The sequence below is a fragment of the Varanus komodoensis genome, unplaced genomic scaffold (genome assembly GCF_004798865.1).
Source record: "Varanus komodoensis strain SLA01 unplaced genomic scaffold, ASM479886v1 scaffold2, whole genome shotgun sequence".
NCBI lineage: Eukaryota > Metazoa > Chordata > Lepidosauria > Squamata > Varanidae > Varanus > Varanus komodoensis.
This window is the reverse complement of record NW_025335568.1, coordinates 14,697,949-14,717,159: the sequence shown is the minus strand read 5'-3', so window position 1 is coordinate 14,717,159 and position 19,211 is coordinate 14,697,949. Positions and strand designations below refer to the sequence as shown.

The window sequence follows — 19,211 nt, the reverse complement described above, 5'->3', positions numbered from 1 at the left end:
AGCTCTTTGATATAGACTAGTCTGAGAGACAGAGTTCTTGGGGCTGGCCCAAAGTCGCCCCGTAACCTTTCTCTCCAATCTTAATCCAACCACACTGTGCCACATCTCACTTTATTCAAGTGACCAGAGTTACTTAGACCATTGTGTTTTTTTAGACCTTTATGATGAGGCATGCAATTATATTCTCCTATCCTGAATGATACGAGGAGGGTGTTTGTTTTTTACTGCAGTCCATAAACATGCACACTGTGCAATGGTTTGATATCCAAATCCCCCACCTCAAGGACTTGTTTCATTATGTCCCATTTACATATGCTGGAACTCATGGTGCCAACATAGGTGTTCCTGGGCATTTTTCCATCCGAACCCTGACCAGACCCAGACCCCATCCTGCTTAGCTTTAGCACAGCTACTGCATCATATGGTAACTTCCATTCCACATTGTCTTCCAGAGGTCTGTAGCAACTTTACATAAACTATTTTGTATGAAAAGGAACCGGATATTCATAGAATCCTAGAACAGTAGAGTTGGAAAGGACCATGAAGACCATCGGGTCCAACCCCCTGCTGTTGCAGGTCACCAAGTTACACCATCCAGTTTCTTTCTGAATGTCTCCAGTGTGGAAGAGCCCACCGCCTCTCTCGGTAGCTGGTTCCACTGTTGTATTGCTCTGACACTGAGGAAGCTTTTCCTGATGTCCAGCCTGAATCTGGGTTGTTGCAACTTGAATTGTTTATTCCGTTTTCTACATTTTGGCATCAGCAAGAGTTCTTGACCTTCCTCTTAGTGACAGCCTTTTAGATACTTATAGAGGAATATCATGTCCCCCTCAGTCTTCTCAAGGCTGAACATGCCCAGTTCTCTCAATCTCTCAAGTCATGAGAACACTGAACAGCTAGCCAAAGTTCTAGTCATTTGGAAAGAATCAACATTATGCAGGACTTTAAACTAAAGGCGAAATATAATCACTGGAAAAGAACAGACTTAAATGAAAGGGAGAGAAAAATGCATATGGAATAAGCTCCCCTCCCTCCATTAATGGACAAAGAGGGAGGACAAGATTAAGCACCATGACAACTTTTACAAAACAAAAACAAAAGCACAGAGTGACATTAATATTCGTGATGGTCTTTCAAGGTGGACACTGCAAGTTCCAGGCGTGCAAAGCCTCTGCAAAGTCAATGAGCCTCCAGTTCCTGAGCAATTTGGATTCTTGCGCATATGTTTAAGAAGACAAAAGCTCCCACTTAATAATTGGCCTTATGAAGTGATCCATATAAAAATGACTTGATCGCCAGTAATAACCTCATTATGAATGCGTTAAGTAAGAGATCAGCATCCGAAGAGAATGATCTCTTGCATGGCAATGGCTAGAGGCAATTGAAACCATTAAATGGCCAAATATATTATATACGCTTCTTTTTCTAACATCTATCTTTACTACTCAGTTCTTATACAGTCTGCTTAGCAAATGTCCTTTAAAGAAAGTTCATGCAAAACGAATACTCAGGTAATAAATAGGCTGTTTTCACTAGGCTTACCAGAATGCCGGTGCTGCTGCTCTTCTAGGAATTCCAAGTCAAGCATGAGGTCATCCTCATCCAGGTCGCAGGAGCCCAAGTTATTCAAAACATCCTGCAGCATGCCAATAAAAGAATAGTTTAGGAAGACAGAGAATTGACTCTGAAGAAGAAAAATGGCCAATTAGAATGTGAGCTGTCTGGTGCATTTGCTTAAGCACCAGTAACGGGGCAGAAATATGAAGCCATGAGAAATAGGGAGGATATGCACAGAATTTTCAGTATTACCCCATCAATATATATTAACAGTATTCAGAATTTGTACATCTTAACCACACAATGTATAGTTTTTTTCCCAATGAATTGGCAGGGGACTATTAACATTCAAGACAAGACCTCAAGATCTGACAAATTGAATCCAGCGTAATAAATATCAATCCATTATTAGTCTCATTTAGAGTACACCCAATGTAGTGAGCATAGCTTGTTAGAATAATGCTGGGTGCAAGAAAAGGGCAGAAAATGCACCACACAACTCAAATTCACATTATGGATTGAAACCCACAACTGTGCATCTGCTTAGGAAGGACCATGTATGTTATGGCTTATAATTCTGTCAATGTAAGACAACAAACACCTCTGTTGGTTCATTTTGTTCATTTCTTACCATGGTGTTCACAAAGGCAAGGTATGGTCAGAAGCATGGCAGATGAACTGAGGTTTACCATCATAACGCCACAAAAATGGACACGCTGCAGTGGGCATGCATGAGAATTTGGCTTTGATTCAATATTTGTCAGGATTTACAATTTCCACCTTCCAGACTGTACACAGATTCAGACCTAATCTGCAGTCAAAGTACAAATATTCCAATTGTCCTGCAATATGATTATTAGGCCTGCCCCAAAATGTGTATTACCCTATCTGTATGTTTCAAAAGGGACTGCAGGTGGCACAGTGGTCTGAACTGCTGTGCTGCTGGACTGGTAGATAGCAAGGTCACCGGTTCGAATCTGCACGATGGAGTGAGTTCCCGTTGCTCCGTCTCAGCTCCTGACAACCTTGCAGTTCGAAAGCATGCAAATGCAAGTAGATAAAAAGGTACCACTTCGGTGGGCAGGTAACAGTGTTCCATGCACTTTGGTGTTTAGTCATGCCAGCCACATGACCACAGAGACTGCCTGTGGACAAACGCTGGCTCCCTCGGCTAGGAAACGGAGATGAGCACCGCCCCCTAGAGTCAGGCATGACTGGACATTAACGTCAAAGGGAAACCTTTACCTTTTACTATATGTTTCAAAAATGCACATGAATTGTGTGCAAATATACTCCAGCCAATGGAAGAATGCATAAATCTCAAAGTTGCGCAAAATGGATGCGCTTTTTTTAAAACATGCACCTTGCAGTCTAATGGCGGCCATCGCCCATGGGTTACATGGATCAACAGTCAGTATTAACAGCTTCACACGGTCATGCTCTTATTTTGCAAGATCACTTGATGGGGCAATGTATAAAACCACCTTCATTTTGCTTTAGCCCTCCAAAATATGGGAAATGGTTAATGGCAGAAATTGTAAGGCATTTTATTTATATATTTATTTAAGATATTTATATGCCGTCCTGTTGCAAAAGGCTCAGGACGGCATCACATCTGAAGAGACTTTTTCTGCAAGTGTGTATCTGGTGCTAAAGCAGTACAGCTGCCTTCTCACAGGGTCTGGAAATCCCTTTGTTCACTGCCCACTAAAATAAACTGCTCTTAATTCCAAAAACTGTTGTTCCTTCTTTTTTCTCCCTTTACTTTTTTAAAGAAAAATCTATCACTGTCAGGCACATCCACAGAGAGAGTTACAGCATTATTTCTGTTTTCTTCTTTTTTAAAAACGCACACATATAAGAAACCCTTACAATGTTTTAATTCAAAGTCTTTGCATTAAACACTTTGTTAGTTAGGAAGAAAGAAAAGGAGAAGAAAATTTCTCATCAGTGTTCCAAAGAAAAGCTGACAGATGAATGCTGACATGTCGTTTCTTTCTTTTTCTCGAAAGCTTAAATCAGTGCTTGCAGAGAAATGCTTCAGCCAAGGGTTTAATAAAACTCTTCATTGACTTTGGAATAGCCCCTCAGAAACTTTAAAACACAGCTTTCCTTTTCCCACTCCTTTTGGTATGTACTCTCCCTTTAACCCTTGTGGCGCAGATGCGATGAAATGGAGGGGCCCTTTGCTCCAGCAAATCCAGTGCCCTGCCAGATAGACCTGCCCCTTTGTGGCCAGGCAGGAAAAGAACAAAGGTGCTTTTGTTCCTCTCCCAGAACAAAAGCAAACCTCAAGTGGATGTGCCTCTGAGCCACCTCTCCCCTCAGTTCTCTGTCCACATGAAGACTTCCTGTCTGACCTGTATGAGGTTGCCTGAGGTTTCTCTGAAGGCTACAAGGAGGCAGGGAGGAAACAAGGGAAAGAATCCAAGGTTGATTTCTTCTCCAACCATCACAGAAGTGTCTGCAACTGCAGGAGGGGGCATTTGAGACATCTTTTAATCCCTGGGATGCTCTCAGCTCTGTAGGAATACTATTTTAATTTCCCTGTTTTGCATGTGAAATCCCCACATGCCGTTCTGAGCTATGGTGGTCACACGACGATTCACCATACTTTTACTCTCCAAATATTTTTAGAAATATTTTAAATAAATCACACGTTCCTCTTAGGGTCGCTTTTCCATTTTTACCTTTTTAGAATATAAAGCTGTTATCATGAAAAGGATAGTCCTGTGCTTCCAGATTAACAGCACAATCCTACAAAGGTTTATTAAGAAGCAAGCTGCATTGCATTAAGAGGGGCTTATTCCCAGGTAAGATCACAACATCTCTGACTTTAAAAAAAAATAAAGCAGCAGACACTGGCCTTCTAGGAAGTGGAGGAGGGGCAGGGGGGCTGCTACAGGTTCTATTCCAGCTAGGATATTGTTTTTCTACTGAAGCATCTCGTCATCATGGAGTTACATCAAAAGTTATTCCAGCATAAACACCCACGTTTTGATGTTTGTCAAGAAGATATTGCACTCTGTGGAACATGCATGGACGAATATGAAATTTGTTCTTCCATTCTCAGCATAACCAGAGTTGAACTGGGGTGTAAATGGCAATGTAGAATATACACTAGGACAATCAGTTTTGAACTCATAGGAGCCATTTTCCACGACAGCATGTGTTTGCCAATCCAATGCTGCTCTTTTCTCCTCTGCTTACGGTTCATACGCTCAAGCATTAAAACATGGCAGCTAAATAAAATTGAAATGTTGCCACAGTATGTGATATTGTGCATGCATAACCGCACATAAGATTTTAACATGAATGTGCTACCCTGCTACCTCTGTAAAACACATCAGTTTATCCAGCTAGTACTTCTGAAGGTGGGGACAAAGAATTCTGCAGAGATGTTATTTTGAAAACTAAGAAACTCTGCATAATGCTTATAGATGCCTGAGAGTTTGGGAACTTGAAGCCAAAGGATCTGCAGACAGGTTTTACACAGCCATAAATGGGTGATGTTATACTGAGTTTATAAATATGTGCCAAATTGTATGCTATCATATTATGCTAATCAACTCTCTCCCTGTGTGTTGCCGACTTTGCAGGAAAAAGACCATTGGCATTTCATAGAAGGAGGGTGAAAAGGCACAGGTAGTGGCTGTGGAAATGCAGAGTAGGTCATTGCGGCTCTTTGTTTTCAGAGTATGGGGAAGAAAATGGGATAGGCTGAAGACAGGAGACATTACAAAAGAATAAAACTGGCAGGTATTCAGGAGAACAAGTGGGGCAGGACAGTATGGACTGTCAGCTACAGCTTTATTTTCAAAATGTAGGTAACAAATGTGCTGGGTAATAAATATTTAGCCTCAGAGGAAGGGCTTGTCCAGAGCGTAATCTAGTAAAGCCCAGCCACTTTTATGGTTCTGATGAAGTTTGGGTTGGGTCTTACCCAACTCCACTATAGGACTAGAGAGCCAAGTAGATTCTTACACAACTAATGCATGTCCACAAACACTTTTAAATTCATGCATTAAAAACAGCAGTGCAATTCACCATGCAAGCTGCAATGGGGTTGTGCTGAGCAGTTTCATTGCAACATCGAACACAGATCGCCTTCTACAGGAGTGTAGGTTTCCACACAGTTTGGATCGGTTCACAGTTAGGATTCTGAATCATGTGCAAGCCTAGGCATGTTCCATTGTACACACAGAACTCTCCCAAATGCAGGTACCAGAGTCTCTTTACTAATGGTGAGAATGGATTTACCTGGACCCATGGGGAAGACTGAATTGCCTTGAACCCCAGCATTCTTACTGGTGAGCTCACCCAAACCCCCTGCAGTTACTTATAACAGCATGCTCCACTGCCAACTACAAGCTTTTAGAACATACACAAAGTGTTTTATAGATTCTGAGTCACATGGGCCCAGCAACTGGGCAGTTGATGATGAAATAACACAATCAGAAGGTGAAAGGTCTGCAGAGGGGGTTCAGTGCAGTAGCATTTGACTGCAGGAGATCATTGAAGCAAGGATTATTGTGGGTCTTGGCATGCAAATGAAGGTGATTGCAGTGCTGTTAACCTGGCAGCCTTATCAGTCCTTACTGATTAGCAAAAACAATAGCCCTAGCAGCTTTTCAGCAAGCTATCAGTATTCACTTCTTAAAGTAACAGCAATGCTAAACAGTAACCTGGCTTGGAGTTCTGCTGCTTTCTGAGAAAGGGGTACAGATTGATTTTATAACACAAAGGCCCATTTAAGCAACATTTTCCTGCCAGGATGTATTTGAATTTTCCCAGCACAGGATACAGGATACACATGCGGGCCTATGGAACTCAGCACAGCCCTGCCATAGTTCATATGACAAGTTCCAGTACTTATTAAATTATTTTATAGGGCTATCAACAACTTGGTTTTGACTAACCCACCTGTTGATTTTGTGACAACTTTGTTTACAGACTTTGATCTACATCTTGTTCATTGTTCAATAAATGAAAGGCTCTCAATTTTACCCTACCATTATTGCCAGCCGCTTCTTGTTTAACTATTGCCAATGAACAAATATTTCTTGTCTTTTCTTATGATCCAATGTTCTCTTATTCAAATGATGCAAATTACCATCCAATTACAGCAATATTGTTACAAAGTCTTGACTAATGCTTGTGACATTCGATGCTCTGATTGCAAACATTATAATGAATCTACATGCCATTAATAGCAGCTGTTTATTAACAAGTTCTTAGGCATTTACTGTCTCTGGCTCCTCATTTGGCAGTAAATTTTGGCTATATTCATAATCAAATTTGCGATTCTGAAGGATAAATCATCTGTATTGTTGTAACATCATCTTGTCAAACTTGAACTACAATTTTGCAACTGCAATCAATAAGATTTTAGTTTATGTTTACCTTAATAACACATTGCAGACTTTGTTCAGTTAAAGGCTGTGTAGATATCAGTATAATTATTCATTTGGTTAAAATATACATATGTCAATGCTCTGTTTAATAATACACTTCCATGTTTATGATAAGGGAAGAAAACACATACACACAAAACTGTGAAATCGAAGGTCAACCATGAAGAAGACAACATTAGAAAAGCCCAATTTTTCTGACAAAACATAAATAATACATGGTGGTACATTTAATGTGCCATATACCATAATACATACTAAGGACCATATGTATCATTATGCTACATATAATGTATGACATAACAACACATTTGGTACTTTTCTCCCCTGAAAGCTTTCCTTAAAAGAACAACTGTTGCCTATGGAGGAGACGAAAGGATGTAATTCAGACATTGTTAGGAGAAGGAGTAATATTATGAAGACAACCTTGTCTCCTAGTAGCTACCAACATAAGGGCCAACATCTGCCGTCAAGATATGATTTATTTATGCATTTTAAGCATTTGTATGCTGCCCAATTGTGCCACAGCACCTTTGAATTAACTGTCAAAACATTAAATAGTTACCCCTTCCTAAACAATAGTCCATATATTAGTTCCCTTCACAAAACCTCCTTCTGAGTTCAGTGAACCCAAACGAAGAAATGAACTTTTTAGATCCAACTGGGTCTCCAACCTCCACACTTCCCTTAGACCATAGTTCCTGCCGATGGGATGGCCTCCACTTCTATACAGTAAAATAAGCATAAATATTTCTTTCATACACTCAGTGTGTAGACAGCAGAGAAATAGTCATTGGTGCTGATCTCAAAATTATTCAGTCATTAGGAAAGTTAGTGAAATTTTTAATGTTAAAATCTAACTTTAAAATGTTATGTTAAAAATTAGCAGGCTTTAAAATTAACTTGAGCTACTTTAAATATTAACTAACTCCACTTTCAACTAGTTGAATGGTCTGTTAACAAGAAAGCAACTGCTTAAAGTTAATTCAGGAGAATGTATAAAATATGGAGTGTAAGGGGAGCTGAAATACACATGGAAAGAGAGGGTGAGTTCAGAGAACAAGACAGCTGCAGTGGTTTTTTTTACCATTGTTGGCCTGTCGTGTTGTCTGTACCCAGGTCTTTCTCCATGGTAAGCTTGTTCTTTAGAAACCAAGATAAGGAACATTGGTTTGTTCTACAGTTCGCTATACCACCATGGTTAGTTGTGCTGTCTGAACCCAGGAGCATGGTCTCCACGATCCTGGTATGCAACTACCACAGAGTTCATTGGAAAGAGTAACAACTGCAGGAGGCACTCCAGCCATCCAGCTTCTATGTGTAGACTAATATGGAAGGAACAAGCAACACAGGCATTGAGTAAGGCACCTTAAGACTGAATTTCAGGTACAGTGGCTGATGGGATACATGCCCACCATGGAAGAACTGAGCAGGGAGGATGGAAACCACAATAACACAAAAGCCACTAAATTGTCTGTCTGTTAGGTAGATCATGGTAAAAATCTACCAAGAATGGTAACCATGCTTGCTTGTTGTATTGCATGAATGAAGTCAGAGTGTGCTAGCTCTGCCCATTCAGCCATCGCTTTCCTCACCCACCACTTGCAGAGGGATGACCAACTTTCTTAGCAAAGTGTATCTGTGGACGCTACTTGCAGATTCTGTTCCATTGGAGAGGTACAGGCTTCTCCCCAACTAGGCTCTCTCTCAACTTGCTTGCACTTCCAACAGAGGACACCTTCAAAACAGAGAAGTGTCCTATGGCAACCCTTCAAATAAAAGTCTCCCCTCCATTAAAGAAAACACCATTACCCTCACCTGTCCCTTATTGCATCAGGTCTCAGAATCAGATCCTGGTTCACCCTGGAAGTGTCTGCAGAACCAGGAACTCCCTTGCAGGTGCTTTCAAGGATCAGCTGAGGGGCAATTGGGCAGTGCAGCTGGAGGGTCCAGAGAGCTGCATAAAGGATTCCACCACTCCTTGCCAGAGGAACATGAGCTGTCCTGGTGACTTCCTTGTGCTCTGACTTCCTGCACAGCCTCACCTGAACCCGTGCACCTGCCTCCCTGATTCCACCTTTATTTCTTAGATTTATATCCTGCCTTAAAAACAGAACTCAAAGCAGCTTACACCATCTTCCCCCTCCTGTTCTCAATTTGTTCCCCACAACAACAACCCTGTGGGGCAGTTTGGGCTGAGAGTCTGACTGGCCCAAAGCCACTCAGTTGTCTCCATGACTGAGCAGGGACTAGAACCCAGACCCCTTGAGTCCCAGGCCCGCATTCTTCACCATGCTGGCTTATCCATGCCCGCAGCCTGACCGCATACCTGTACCCATCCTCCGTGACCTTGGTTGACTGAACTTACAGTACTTGACATTTGAACTTTGCTCTCAGATGGTGCGTTCGTGGACTGTTTGTCTGACCCTTATTGTCTTGCTGGCATTTTGACCTTGGGGTGTTCCAAGATGTGCTTTTCTAAATCAGCTGCATCCACCCTGCATGTGTACCTTGCTCCCGGCATGCTGCCCACAGTCCCTTGTTGCCCACACCCCAGACCTGACATCAGGTCCTCTTGCTTGCATAGGTCACCATCAAAGCACTGATCATATCTCTTTTTAATATTAGGAAGTCCCGGAGGCAATTTGTGCTTTCCCTGATTCTCCAGACTTTAGAGAGTCACTTCAATAGCCAAAACTATCTGTGCTCTAGAGAGAAGATAAATAGCTCCTTTTAGTGAATTTACTTATACACCAAATCCATGCAAACACATCCCTGATTAGATTTTATGCATGTTTTCAGCATAAAGGTTCTCAACATGTGACAGAAATGTTTATAAAAGCTAAGGTAATTATGCAATTAAAGGACCCAAAGTGTTTCTAGAAACATCTTTCATCATCAAAGATAGTAGCTAAGCAGCATGCACACAGCAGAAAAAGAATCCACAAACAGTAAAAAGGGGGAAACCTTTAAGCCATTGAAAGCAATGTTAACACTAAGAACCATAACTGAATAATTCATGAAAATAATGAAATGCTCCCTCTTCTGGACTCTTCCACAGACTTCAAAGAGAAAATAAAATTACAACAAAATCAGAAAATAGGAAGGGAAACTTACAAATGCTGATTTCACTGGTGACATACTGAGAATTCTGTGTATCTAATGTAAAGCTTTTGGGATGCCTTTCATACATACTATGGGAAGATTAAATGTATTAAGCTCCTGAAAATAGCCATCATATAATCATGTTTTGGGTGAAATGCATGAGCTGTTCTTGAAAGACTATTAATCCAGTGATATTTGGTACCATTCAAAGTTTCTGTGGCCTGCTAAGATGCCCAAATAGTTTAAGACTACTCAAAGCAACAAGAAAGAGGAAACGTTTTTTTAAATGAAAGATTCCCAGTTTATAGTTTCAAATTGCAGTCAAGGCCTGTGACAAAAAGTTTTAACATATCCTGCCCTTTAAAAGGAACTCTCCCATCCAGGGTTTGGTCAGCAATTGCAAGCCATTAGAAAGAATGATAGCATGTTAATTCATTTCTGACTTCTTCATTATTTTACAAATTTTTTTTTTCTATTTTGAACTTTAACTACTCTGAAGACTAAGTAATCCCTAAATATTTCTGTTCTTCTAACATGCACTTGTAACTGTTGCTACATTCCCTGAATTGTGTTCCATATGCCTATTTATATGTGAAATAAAAATATCACTTGATATTCCAGTATGGAGATTTCAGAGTAGTGAACAAAACAAAGAGAAAATAAAGAATAAAACAGTATACTAAAAACAAAATCAATAATCCTAAATGTCTGTCTTTGGAAGGTGCTGACATAAGGATGGGTGTAGAGTCCTGTAATAATTACATGAAGCCAAGCTCCTTGGAAAAGATTTTATAAATGCTTAGAAACATCCTTCATTTTTCCAGTGCTTGAAGGCAACCAAAAGGATGGTGTTTACTTCCTTTTCTCACCACATCTACTGATTTCTTAGCCTTCCTTTGCTTATTTCAAACATAAATTTTAGAGGGATCAGCATGATAACCAGATGCAGACCCCTGTTTTAGGCAAGATCAATCCTTTTACACTTAAAGATTATAGTTATCATGACAAAACTGTTTAGAGATGCTATTTGATCAAGTTGCATATAACCCGTGATTAGGCAGTATCTTTATTTCTACCAACCCAAATGCCACAAAATAGCAAGTTTTCAAATTCTGCAGAATTCTTCATCTGGTTAGATAGTATCTTGAAGCTTACTGAAGAACTCATAATTGTGCACTTTTGTGGCATTTGGGGCAGTCCAAATAAAGATACTTACTGCCTAACCAGCGACCTCGCATCATAAACACTACCTCTGGAAACAATTCTATAGTTCAAATTTCCTGCCAAGAAGTTTCTCGAGAAGTCTCTGTTGGAAAAAGTATGTTCTTTAGAGGACAGCTTCATTAGTTTTTTATTGAAAGAAAAAGGCAACAATGAAGAACTGTTCAACTGAAATATTGTTCTGGGGATAGATTAGGTCAAGCAATATTTATCACAATTACATTCAAGCTTATGTCTGCCCTCACCTAAATTTTCCATCTGTTCAGACTGTCAGCAACCAATGTCAGCTCCGTTCATATCAGAGCTGACAAGCATGTCAGAAAACTGCTTTTTGACTGAGACAAATGGAGAGCTGGGTGAAGTGCCCTTGGTAATCTGTTGCATGAACTTGCCATCATACTTTGTTTCCTTTATGCCGAGTGATAGTCATAAGCATGATCATTATCCAGCAAACGAGACAGTAGGGATTTTCTCTTTGTCTTCTCGTGTAGCTTTGATCTTTTAAAAGGATATTTCCTGAACTTTAAATATTAAAAATATCCCCTAATGCATACAGAAGGTAGCTACATTATATGCACAGACCTATCAGAAAGCCACAGTTAGATGCAGGTCTCTTTCATGCCTGATACTGCTTTTTTTATAATAAAAAATTATATATGTATATATTTGAACGCTCACCCAGTTTGATGCCAGTAACAGACAGAAGAGGTCTGCCTTATTCTCAATCAAAAAACTCATTAAAGTCAAGTTCTTTAGGTCATTTCTATTTTAAGAACTTGATTTGTATTGTTGAAAATTTGTCATAGGATCAGGCTAAACCCCAAATATTGTGTTGTTTCAGGCAGAGCAGTAGATCAGAGTGGGGCTCCAGAAGACCATCAACAAAGGCCCTCCCTTCCCTCAGTAATTCATCTCCTCACTCCCACTGTCACCAGCTGCTCTTGTTCTTCATCCTCTTTTCTATCTGCACTGTATTACTCTCCAGGCAGGCAAAAAGCCAGAGAGCAAGCAGGCAGGGAAAGGTACCAATTCCTTCATCTTCTCACCAGCTCCACCACTGCCTGGGCAAGACAGATGGGCAGGTAAACAAGCAGGCTTCCGTGGTAGCCAGGAGGATCCACTCCAGGGAGCGGTTTTCAGATGACCCCTGCTGAGTTGTGGGTCTTTCAGAGTGCCCAGCCATGCCTTTCCTTGATGCTGACCCTTCAGCAAAGGGAGCTGCTCTGCCTAGCCTACATCTTGTTGAGGAACCCAGCAGCCAAGTCTTCTCAAGTTATCATGGCAGCTGAGCTAAAAAAACCAAAAGCCTATTAGGTTTAAAAAAACATCCCTCTCATTCCTGATGATCAATATACCATAACTTAAAGCTGCATTCCCAGAGTTCAGGGGGAGTCATCTCATGGAACCTCCAAGAAGGCAGGTCTATGACTTCACTGTAAATATCTAGTACTTTGCTGCCCTTTCGGGACAACTGAAATGAGTTGCTTGATCTGTCTGGAAGCCTTTTTCTGCTCAAGAACAGGATAAGCCCCAAGACTGGACATCTAGAAAATGCTTTCTCCCTTTCTCTTTCACTGCCTAGTCTGTAGCTTGGTCTATACCTGCAAGAAAGGGAAGTGGTTGGAAAGTGAGGTAGCAAAATAGACATCCCCACATAAAACAGGTCGGGGCTTCCAAGTTTGAATGCTCCTTCGCAGTTCGGTGGTGATCTTGTTTGAATCTCTGTAAACAGAAAACTGACCTAGCAGAGAGGAAGGTTCTGCAAGGTGTTTTCTGTCCTTCTCATGGTTTTCTTCTGTCCTTCCTTTAAATTCAGGGGAACATTCAAAATGGTGATTTCTCCACCTGAAGGCCAAATTCAGCACCGTAACACCTCATGCTGCTTCACAGGTGGACCAGACCAGTAACACCAGTATTATTCTATCATTTTTTCACATACACTGCATTTGTAAACACATGCATATACAAAGGCAATTTGTGGGATCAAGGGGGAGGGTAGCATGCTCAATGATAAAAGTCTGACATTTGAGCAAAAGCCTTTATCAAAGAATGATTTAATGCCATGTTTACAGTGGAGCAGCCATAGGCCCATGTTGCTATGGAAACAGACAGAATTCCAATAATATTAAGCAATAGTGTATCTATTATAGCGATGCATTAATAATGTTCTAGTAAAGGGTCACCTGAAATTTCATTTGCAAGGCTCCATTTTAACTAGCAAAGCAAACAATCTAAAGGACAGGAAATTACCACTACAAATGAACAGCAGCCTTAAATGAGTTATTTTGTTTGCAAACATACCAATTTACTCAACTATTAGATGGAATGGATTGCACACATGCACCGACTTAGAGTGTTTTAAAAAGCACATGTCTGCCAAGAGTGTTGGATACCATTTTCTGCCTTGAAAAACTGCATTGTGATCTTAGGTTTTCAGACTGATTTTTTTCCACTCTCTCTTTAGATCAGAACGTGACCTGCTGCTGCAAGTTAAAGCCAGATTAGATGCATGGGGCAACTGCATACATTTGAACAGGGATGGGCATCTTTGGGGGCCAATTTCTGTCCTCAGAATTTTCCCACAGGCCATACCACCACTGCCACCGGAGGTCAGCAGCACAAACACAAAGAATTGCTTTCCTCCAAACACCGGCAAACTGTTAAAACAGCCAGAAGTGGTTGGTTTTGCCACTGTAGCAAATTTGCGGGTGGTGAGAACAGTTGACTTAAGGGCAGGGGAGTAATCAATATCCCACCTACCCTGCCCAGAATGTTCCCTGATTTTCTTTTGGCTAATGGCTTCCTGATATTCTCCGAAAGAGCTGAGAACTGGAGGGACTCACTCCATTCCAATGCACCACAGTCTTCTTGCAAACCAGGAGCTCCACTGAACTTCAGGGAAGGCTTCCCAACTGTGCCTATCTGAGGAGGCAGAGTCAGAATTCCATGCTGCAGGACCTATCTTAAGAGAATACAGCGCTACCCTATGCTGCATTCAAGTCACATTATTTTAGTAAGGACTAGTTCACAAGTTTCAGTTCATTGGACTGTACAGCTTTTATCGGTAGTGGCATCATGCCACTAAGAATAGACAAAGCTTAATGGCTGCTAAAGAACCTACAGATGCCAACCGTTTTTTAAATTGCTTCTTTTATCTGCTTTTTAAAGACTTTGCATAACTGAGGGATTTTCGCTACTGTTTTTAATCATTTGAGAAATCAGGACTCTTTTCCACCAAGTCATTTTTCTAACATCTTGCAACTCTGTGCTATTTTGCGCTCCTGTGACAAAGAAGAGCACCCAGGGAACTGTGCAGAATGCCGCAGAGGGCAGTCTGCAGCTCTTGGGTGTTGTACAGTTCCTGAACTAGTCCAACAGGGACATGATCAGCCCTTTCCCTTTATTGTTTCCAAATTTGGACATGCATTGAACTATACACTTTCTGTTATTTTGATAGTGTTTGGCAAAAAAATCAAAATAAGCCATGCTTCCAAGGAGCCTTAACTTGCACTACATCTGTGATGCATGCTTCTTCTGCTTTCTCTTCATCATCGTCTCCCTCTTCTTCTTCCTCTCCTCCTCCTCCATTAATGTGTTCCACTGTACCTTTTACAGAACTTTTTCTAGCAGAGAGCAAGGCAGGAAGAAGGGCCCACTCCATCAGCACAGCTGGGAAGCTATTTCCATACAGCTCCTCCCCTCATGAAACATTACGTCTGTTGCCCTATGAGGGCAGAGCAAAACGAAAGCTCACCACCCAGGAGACCAAGGACTGTGAAAACACGATGGTGGCACTCACTGCCTCCTAGGGAAAATATCGTGGCTGCAGCCATTGAACAAAGAAGGGGATACTGCTGTACACTTGTTTTCCTCTTCCCTCCTCACTTTTTTTCTTTTTGTGTTGTGCCTTTTACTCTTACAGTCTGAGGGCAGGGGCTGTCTTAGCTTTTAATCTTTGCAGAGTCCTTTGAAAATATTTAAGTGCTGCAGAAGCATTAGATAAGTCAAACTTGTCATTGTTAGAACAATATAATGTGAAGAACTAGCGCCAGAATCTGCTTGTTTTCCCCGTCCTTCTTTGTTCTTTTTAGCTTTTGTGCTATGTGTCTTAGATTAAAAGCCTGATGGCATGGACTTCCTTGTTTGTTGTGGAGCTGATGTAGGGAAGTTTTCTGGCTAAATAACAGATTAAAAATACTTTAGAGAAATAAACAAACTTCATCACAGTTTGACTGCGGTAACAGCTCTTTGTAGGGGGAATCACATTTGCATTCTGTTCTTCCTTCCAAGTTCAAAGCCATATGGATGATGTCGTCCCCCCCAGATGCCCTCTGACATAAGTTCAACCAAGAAACTGCCTGGGCTGAGGCAGCGTGTTAACCCTTGAGCAAATTTTTGCCCTGCACTGTGGTTAAAATGCCTCTGTTCCCGCAAGATGATCAGGCACAGCTTGGGCTGTGTGCCTCCTCCTTTCTCCTCTCCCCGCACCCTCCTCAGGCCTCCGGCATTGTTGCAAAGAATGCTGCAAGGACACAGAGATGGCCCCTGAGCAGTGGCAAACCACTTAGTGCTCTCTGGGGCTTGGTTTTTAAAGAGTGCTTCTCTGCTATCCCCACACACAGCAGTCCAGGGCCAGAAGAATACTCCACCCCCCCCCCCCCCCCCAAAAAAACCCCTCATGAGACTGCTGTTTTAAACACACACACACCATTTTTAAAAAATCTGAAAAAATAGCATTGGGCTACTAAGTTGCAATTTGACAGGGACACACACACACACACACAATCACACATAGACCAAATTGCAACTCTGTAGCCCACTGCTAACTATTTTGGAGTATCAAGCACACACACACACACACAGAGGCACAAAACCCCACCCCTTCCACCCAGGATCCTAAAAGAAGAATGTTTGGGGGGACAGCTCTAAATTCTGCCCCCTTTGCAGGATCTGCAAGGTTTGGGGTACAAGGAAGCCACAAGTGACCGCAAAGTTTTGCAGTTTACCCTAAGACAACTGTAAGTGGCAAAAGCTGAGAAGAACCCTAGCAGGGGAAGCATGAGGCTTGTAGTCTGAAGAACGTTTGCCTTCCCACATGGTGTTTCCCCAAATTGTGAAGTGCTAGCCGGAGAGCAGGGGCCTTTTCTGGCTGCTCTGATGTGCCGCTTTGTCTCCTTTGGAGTACCTGGGAAAAGCCGTTTCCCCACCAGCCCCTTTGCCCTCCTGCTGCCCTTACCAAGGAGCTCTCTGGTTCTTTTTGACTTGGCCATGGCTGATCTTGTTATCTGGGTTCAGGCGGCATAATAAGCTATAGTGGGTTTATTAAACCCTCCTACAAGCCATAGCTGGACAAACTCCATTGGAAAGAGGTTAGAGGTTACCTGCTTAGAAGGCCCTTGTGTCAATTTGCCATAATATAAGTTTAATAAATAACTAGTGCTAAGTTCAGACAACATTATTATTATTACTATTATTATTATTATTATTATTATTATTATTAGAACATTTCTATGCCGCCCCTTGCCGAAGCCTCAGGGTGGCTTACAACACAATAAAATACAATAAAATACAAAAATAACAATATAAAATTAAAATTAACAATACAAAATAGATAAAAAATATAAAAGAAGTCGCCCTGGCCAGATAAATAAGCAAATATTGTTAACAATTAAAATGACGTTTAAATAAACATGCCACTCCACCATGGCTTATACACTAACGTGGCTTAATGTGTTGCGCAAACCCAGTCCACTTGACCAAAACCCACCCTGGTTAGTAGAAAAGGCTGAGCAAAACCTGGTAACAGGCCTTCTGTCACTGAATCCCAGCATTTTAGCCAATACACCAACTTTCTCCAACCCAATGCCTTCTAAACTTTGACCCCAAGCATTCCTGACCATTGGGTATAGTTGCTGGGGCTGATGGGAGTTGGTCCAAAACATCTACAATGCACCACATTGGATCTGTGCTTCCATGTCTTAAGTATCAGTCCAACCCAAACTGAATGCAAATGCATTTCTCAACCTCAATCTGTTGTTTCCACTTCCATTTTCAAACACCTTTCCTGGAAGGCTGTGTGTTGCCTTCAATGATTTTCAAATCATGTTGCATCCACCTTGAAAGATCTAGGCATTGTTTTCACTAGTGCAAAAAAGTAAAAACACTTCAGAAATACTGACAATATTCAGGTAGGGGGAAATGAATCAGAATCACTGCTGCACTGCAGATATCTCTGCATGTTCAGGAAGATTTTAACTACCCAAACCATCTCAACATGCACTATAAAAAGCAGTTGTGAAAAACAAGACCCCTAACATACTTCCAAATGACTGGGTATAAATTACTGGCATCAGCTTAGTGTCAGTTGCAGCATATGCGCTCTGCTACTGTTTTATGACATGTTTACAACACTGTTATTTATATACTGCCTTATTGGGAAACTGGGGTGCCATCCCTAAAACCACCCCTCATGCCAACTTTCCAAATTTGTTCCCAACTTCCAAGGGTGGTTCCATTAACAGATCCTTGAGCATAAAAGTCACTATACTGGCTTTTTGTAATGGCTTTTCTTCTTTTCTTGTCAACTGTGTCATATATTCTTTCAGCAAAGTTCCTTTCCACTCTAAAACCAGATCTCCCCCTTTTTCTGATATCACACTGGACATCTCTGGAAGGATCTGAACCTCAGTCTTGGGCTCCCTCTCTGTCTCTCACACACACACAAGAGAGAGAAAGCGAGTGAGCACGCACAAATAATCGGGTGTTGTGTATCCAAGTCCTGTGGTATAGCGGGATATAAATGCACCCTCCAAGGGAAGACACTATAGCCTGGTGGCAGAACATACTTTGTACACAAAAGGTACCAGTATCAACCCCCACCAAGCCCACCATCAGTGTCGCTTAGCTGGTGTATGTTTGGTACACAGAAGGCAACAGGTTCTGTTTCTAGCATCTTCAGCCAAACTGCACTGTGAGAAACTGTGCAGCAGCAAAGACCAAGGTGGGCTTGGTCCACCTGAAGATGAACCTGCTGTTCCAGGAATGACATCAGGGATCAGCAGTGAGTCCAGGCTGCAGAGGTTGCTATATAAATGATGTGAGAGAGACACACAGGTGAGCAGCAGGAAAGAAATTCTGGAGTCAATGTAGCAAAAAAAAAAAAAAAAAAAAGTACAAAAAACCGCTAAGACTTAAGGAGAGCTTTGCTTTCCTGGGGATTGGTGGAGGTTGCAGCAAGAGGAGGCTGATTGATTGAGCTGAGGGGAAGATACAGTAAAAGTGTTGGCCTCGGGATGAGTTAGCTCCCCTTAGCCTAGGCGAGAAGCTAGGAAAAGGTTAGTCCTCTCAAGGATTGCAAAGATGATAAATTAGCTCTGAAGGATGTTAAGTTTATCATATGTACCAAGTGGGAATGTTCTCCACCAAGGGCTGCTGCCAGTTGAAATAAAGAATACTGAGCTAGACAGCACAGTCTGACCCTGTATCAGGCAGCTGCTTCCTACGCCTGCACATGCATGGGCATACATGTGTGTGTGTGTTGCACTTCTGTCCTTTGTCTGTCCTTTAACGAAACCTCAATGTTTAGCCTTTTGTTCACACCCTCACCTCCTGGCCATTCCCCATGAGCTTCAGCTTTCATCCAGGTTCTGACCTAAAAGTCTCAAAGCAAAAGGAATGTACTTCTTTCTAATTTCCATGAACATCTATTTTATTTTGAAATTAAGGCAACAAAAGAATGTATATAATATTAAATCAAGAGCACCAAAGAAACAAAGGAATCCAATAATTATACTTCTTATCCTACAGTAAAATGGTCTAACTAGGGGTTTGAGATCTAATTAAAGAGTAAAAAAATACACAGCACAAAAGAGGAGTGTTATGAGTGTGTGTGTGTGTGTGTGTGTGTGTGTGTGTGTG

The 19,211-nt window shown here is 41.5% G+C and overlaps 1 protein-coding gene across 3 annotated transcripts in view; it reads right to left on the bottom strand.

The window, feature by feature from the left end:
- Nucleotides 1-19,211, bottom strand: part of CCSER1 (coiled-coil serine rich protein 1) — a 494,606-nt gene that overhangs the window by 283,615 nt on the left and 191,780 nt on the right. For all 3 annotated transcript variants that reach the window (XM_044428521.1, XM_044428522.1, XM_044428523.1), the window contains exon 4: nucleotides 1,543-1,636. In XM_044428521.1, the coding sequence (XP_044284456.1) occupies nucleotides 1,543-1,636 (94 nt within the window). The remainder of the gene's footprint in view (nucleotides 1-1,542; nucleotides 1,637-19,211) is intronic.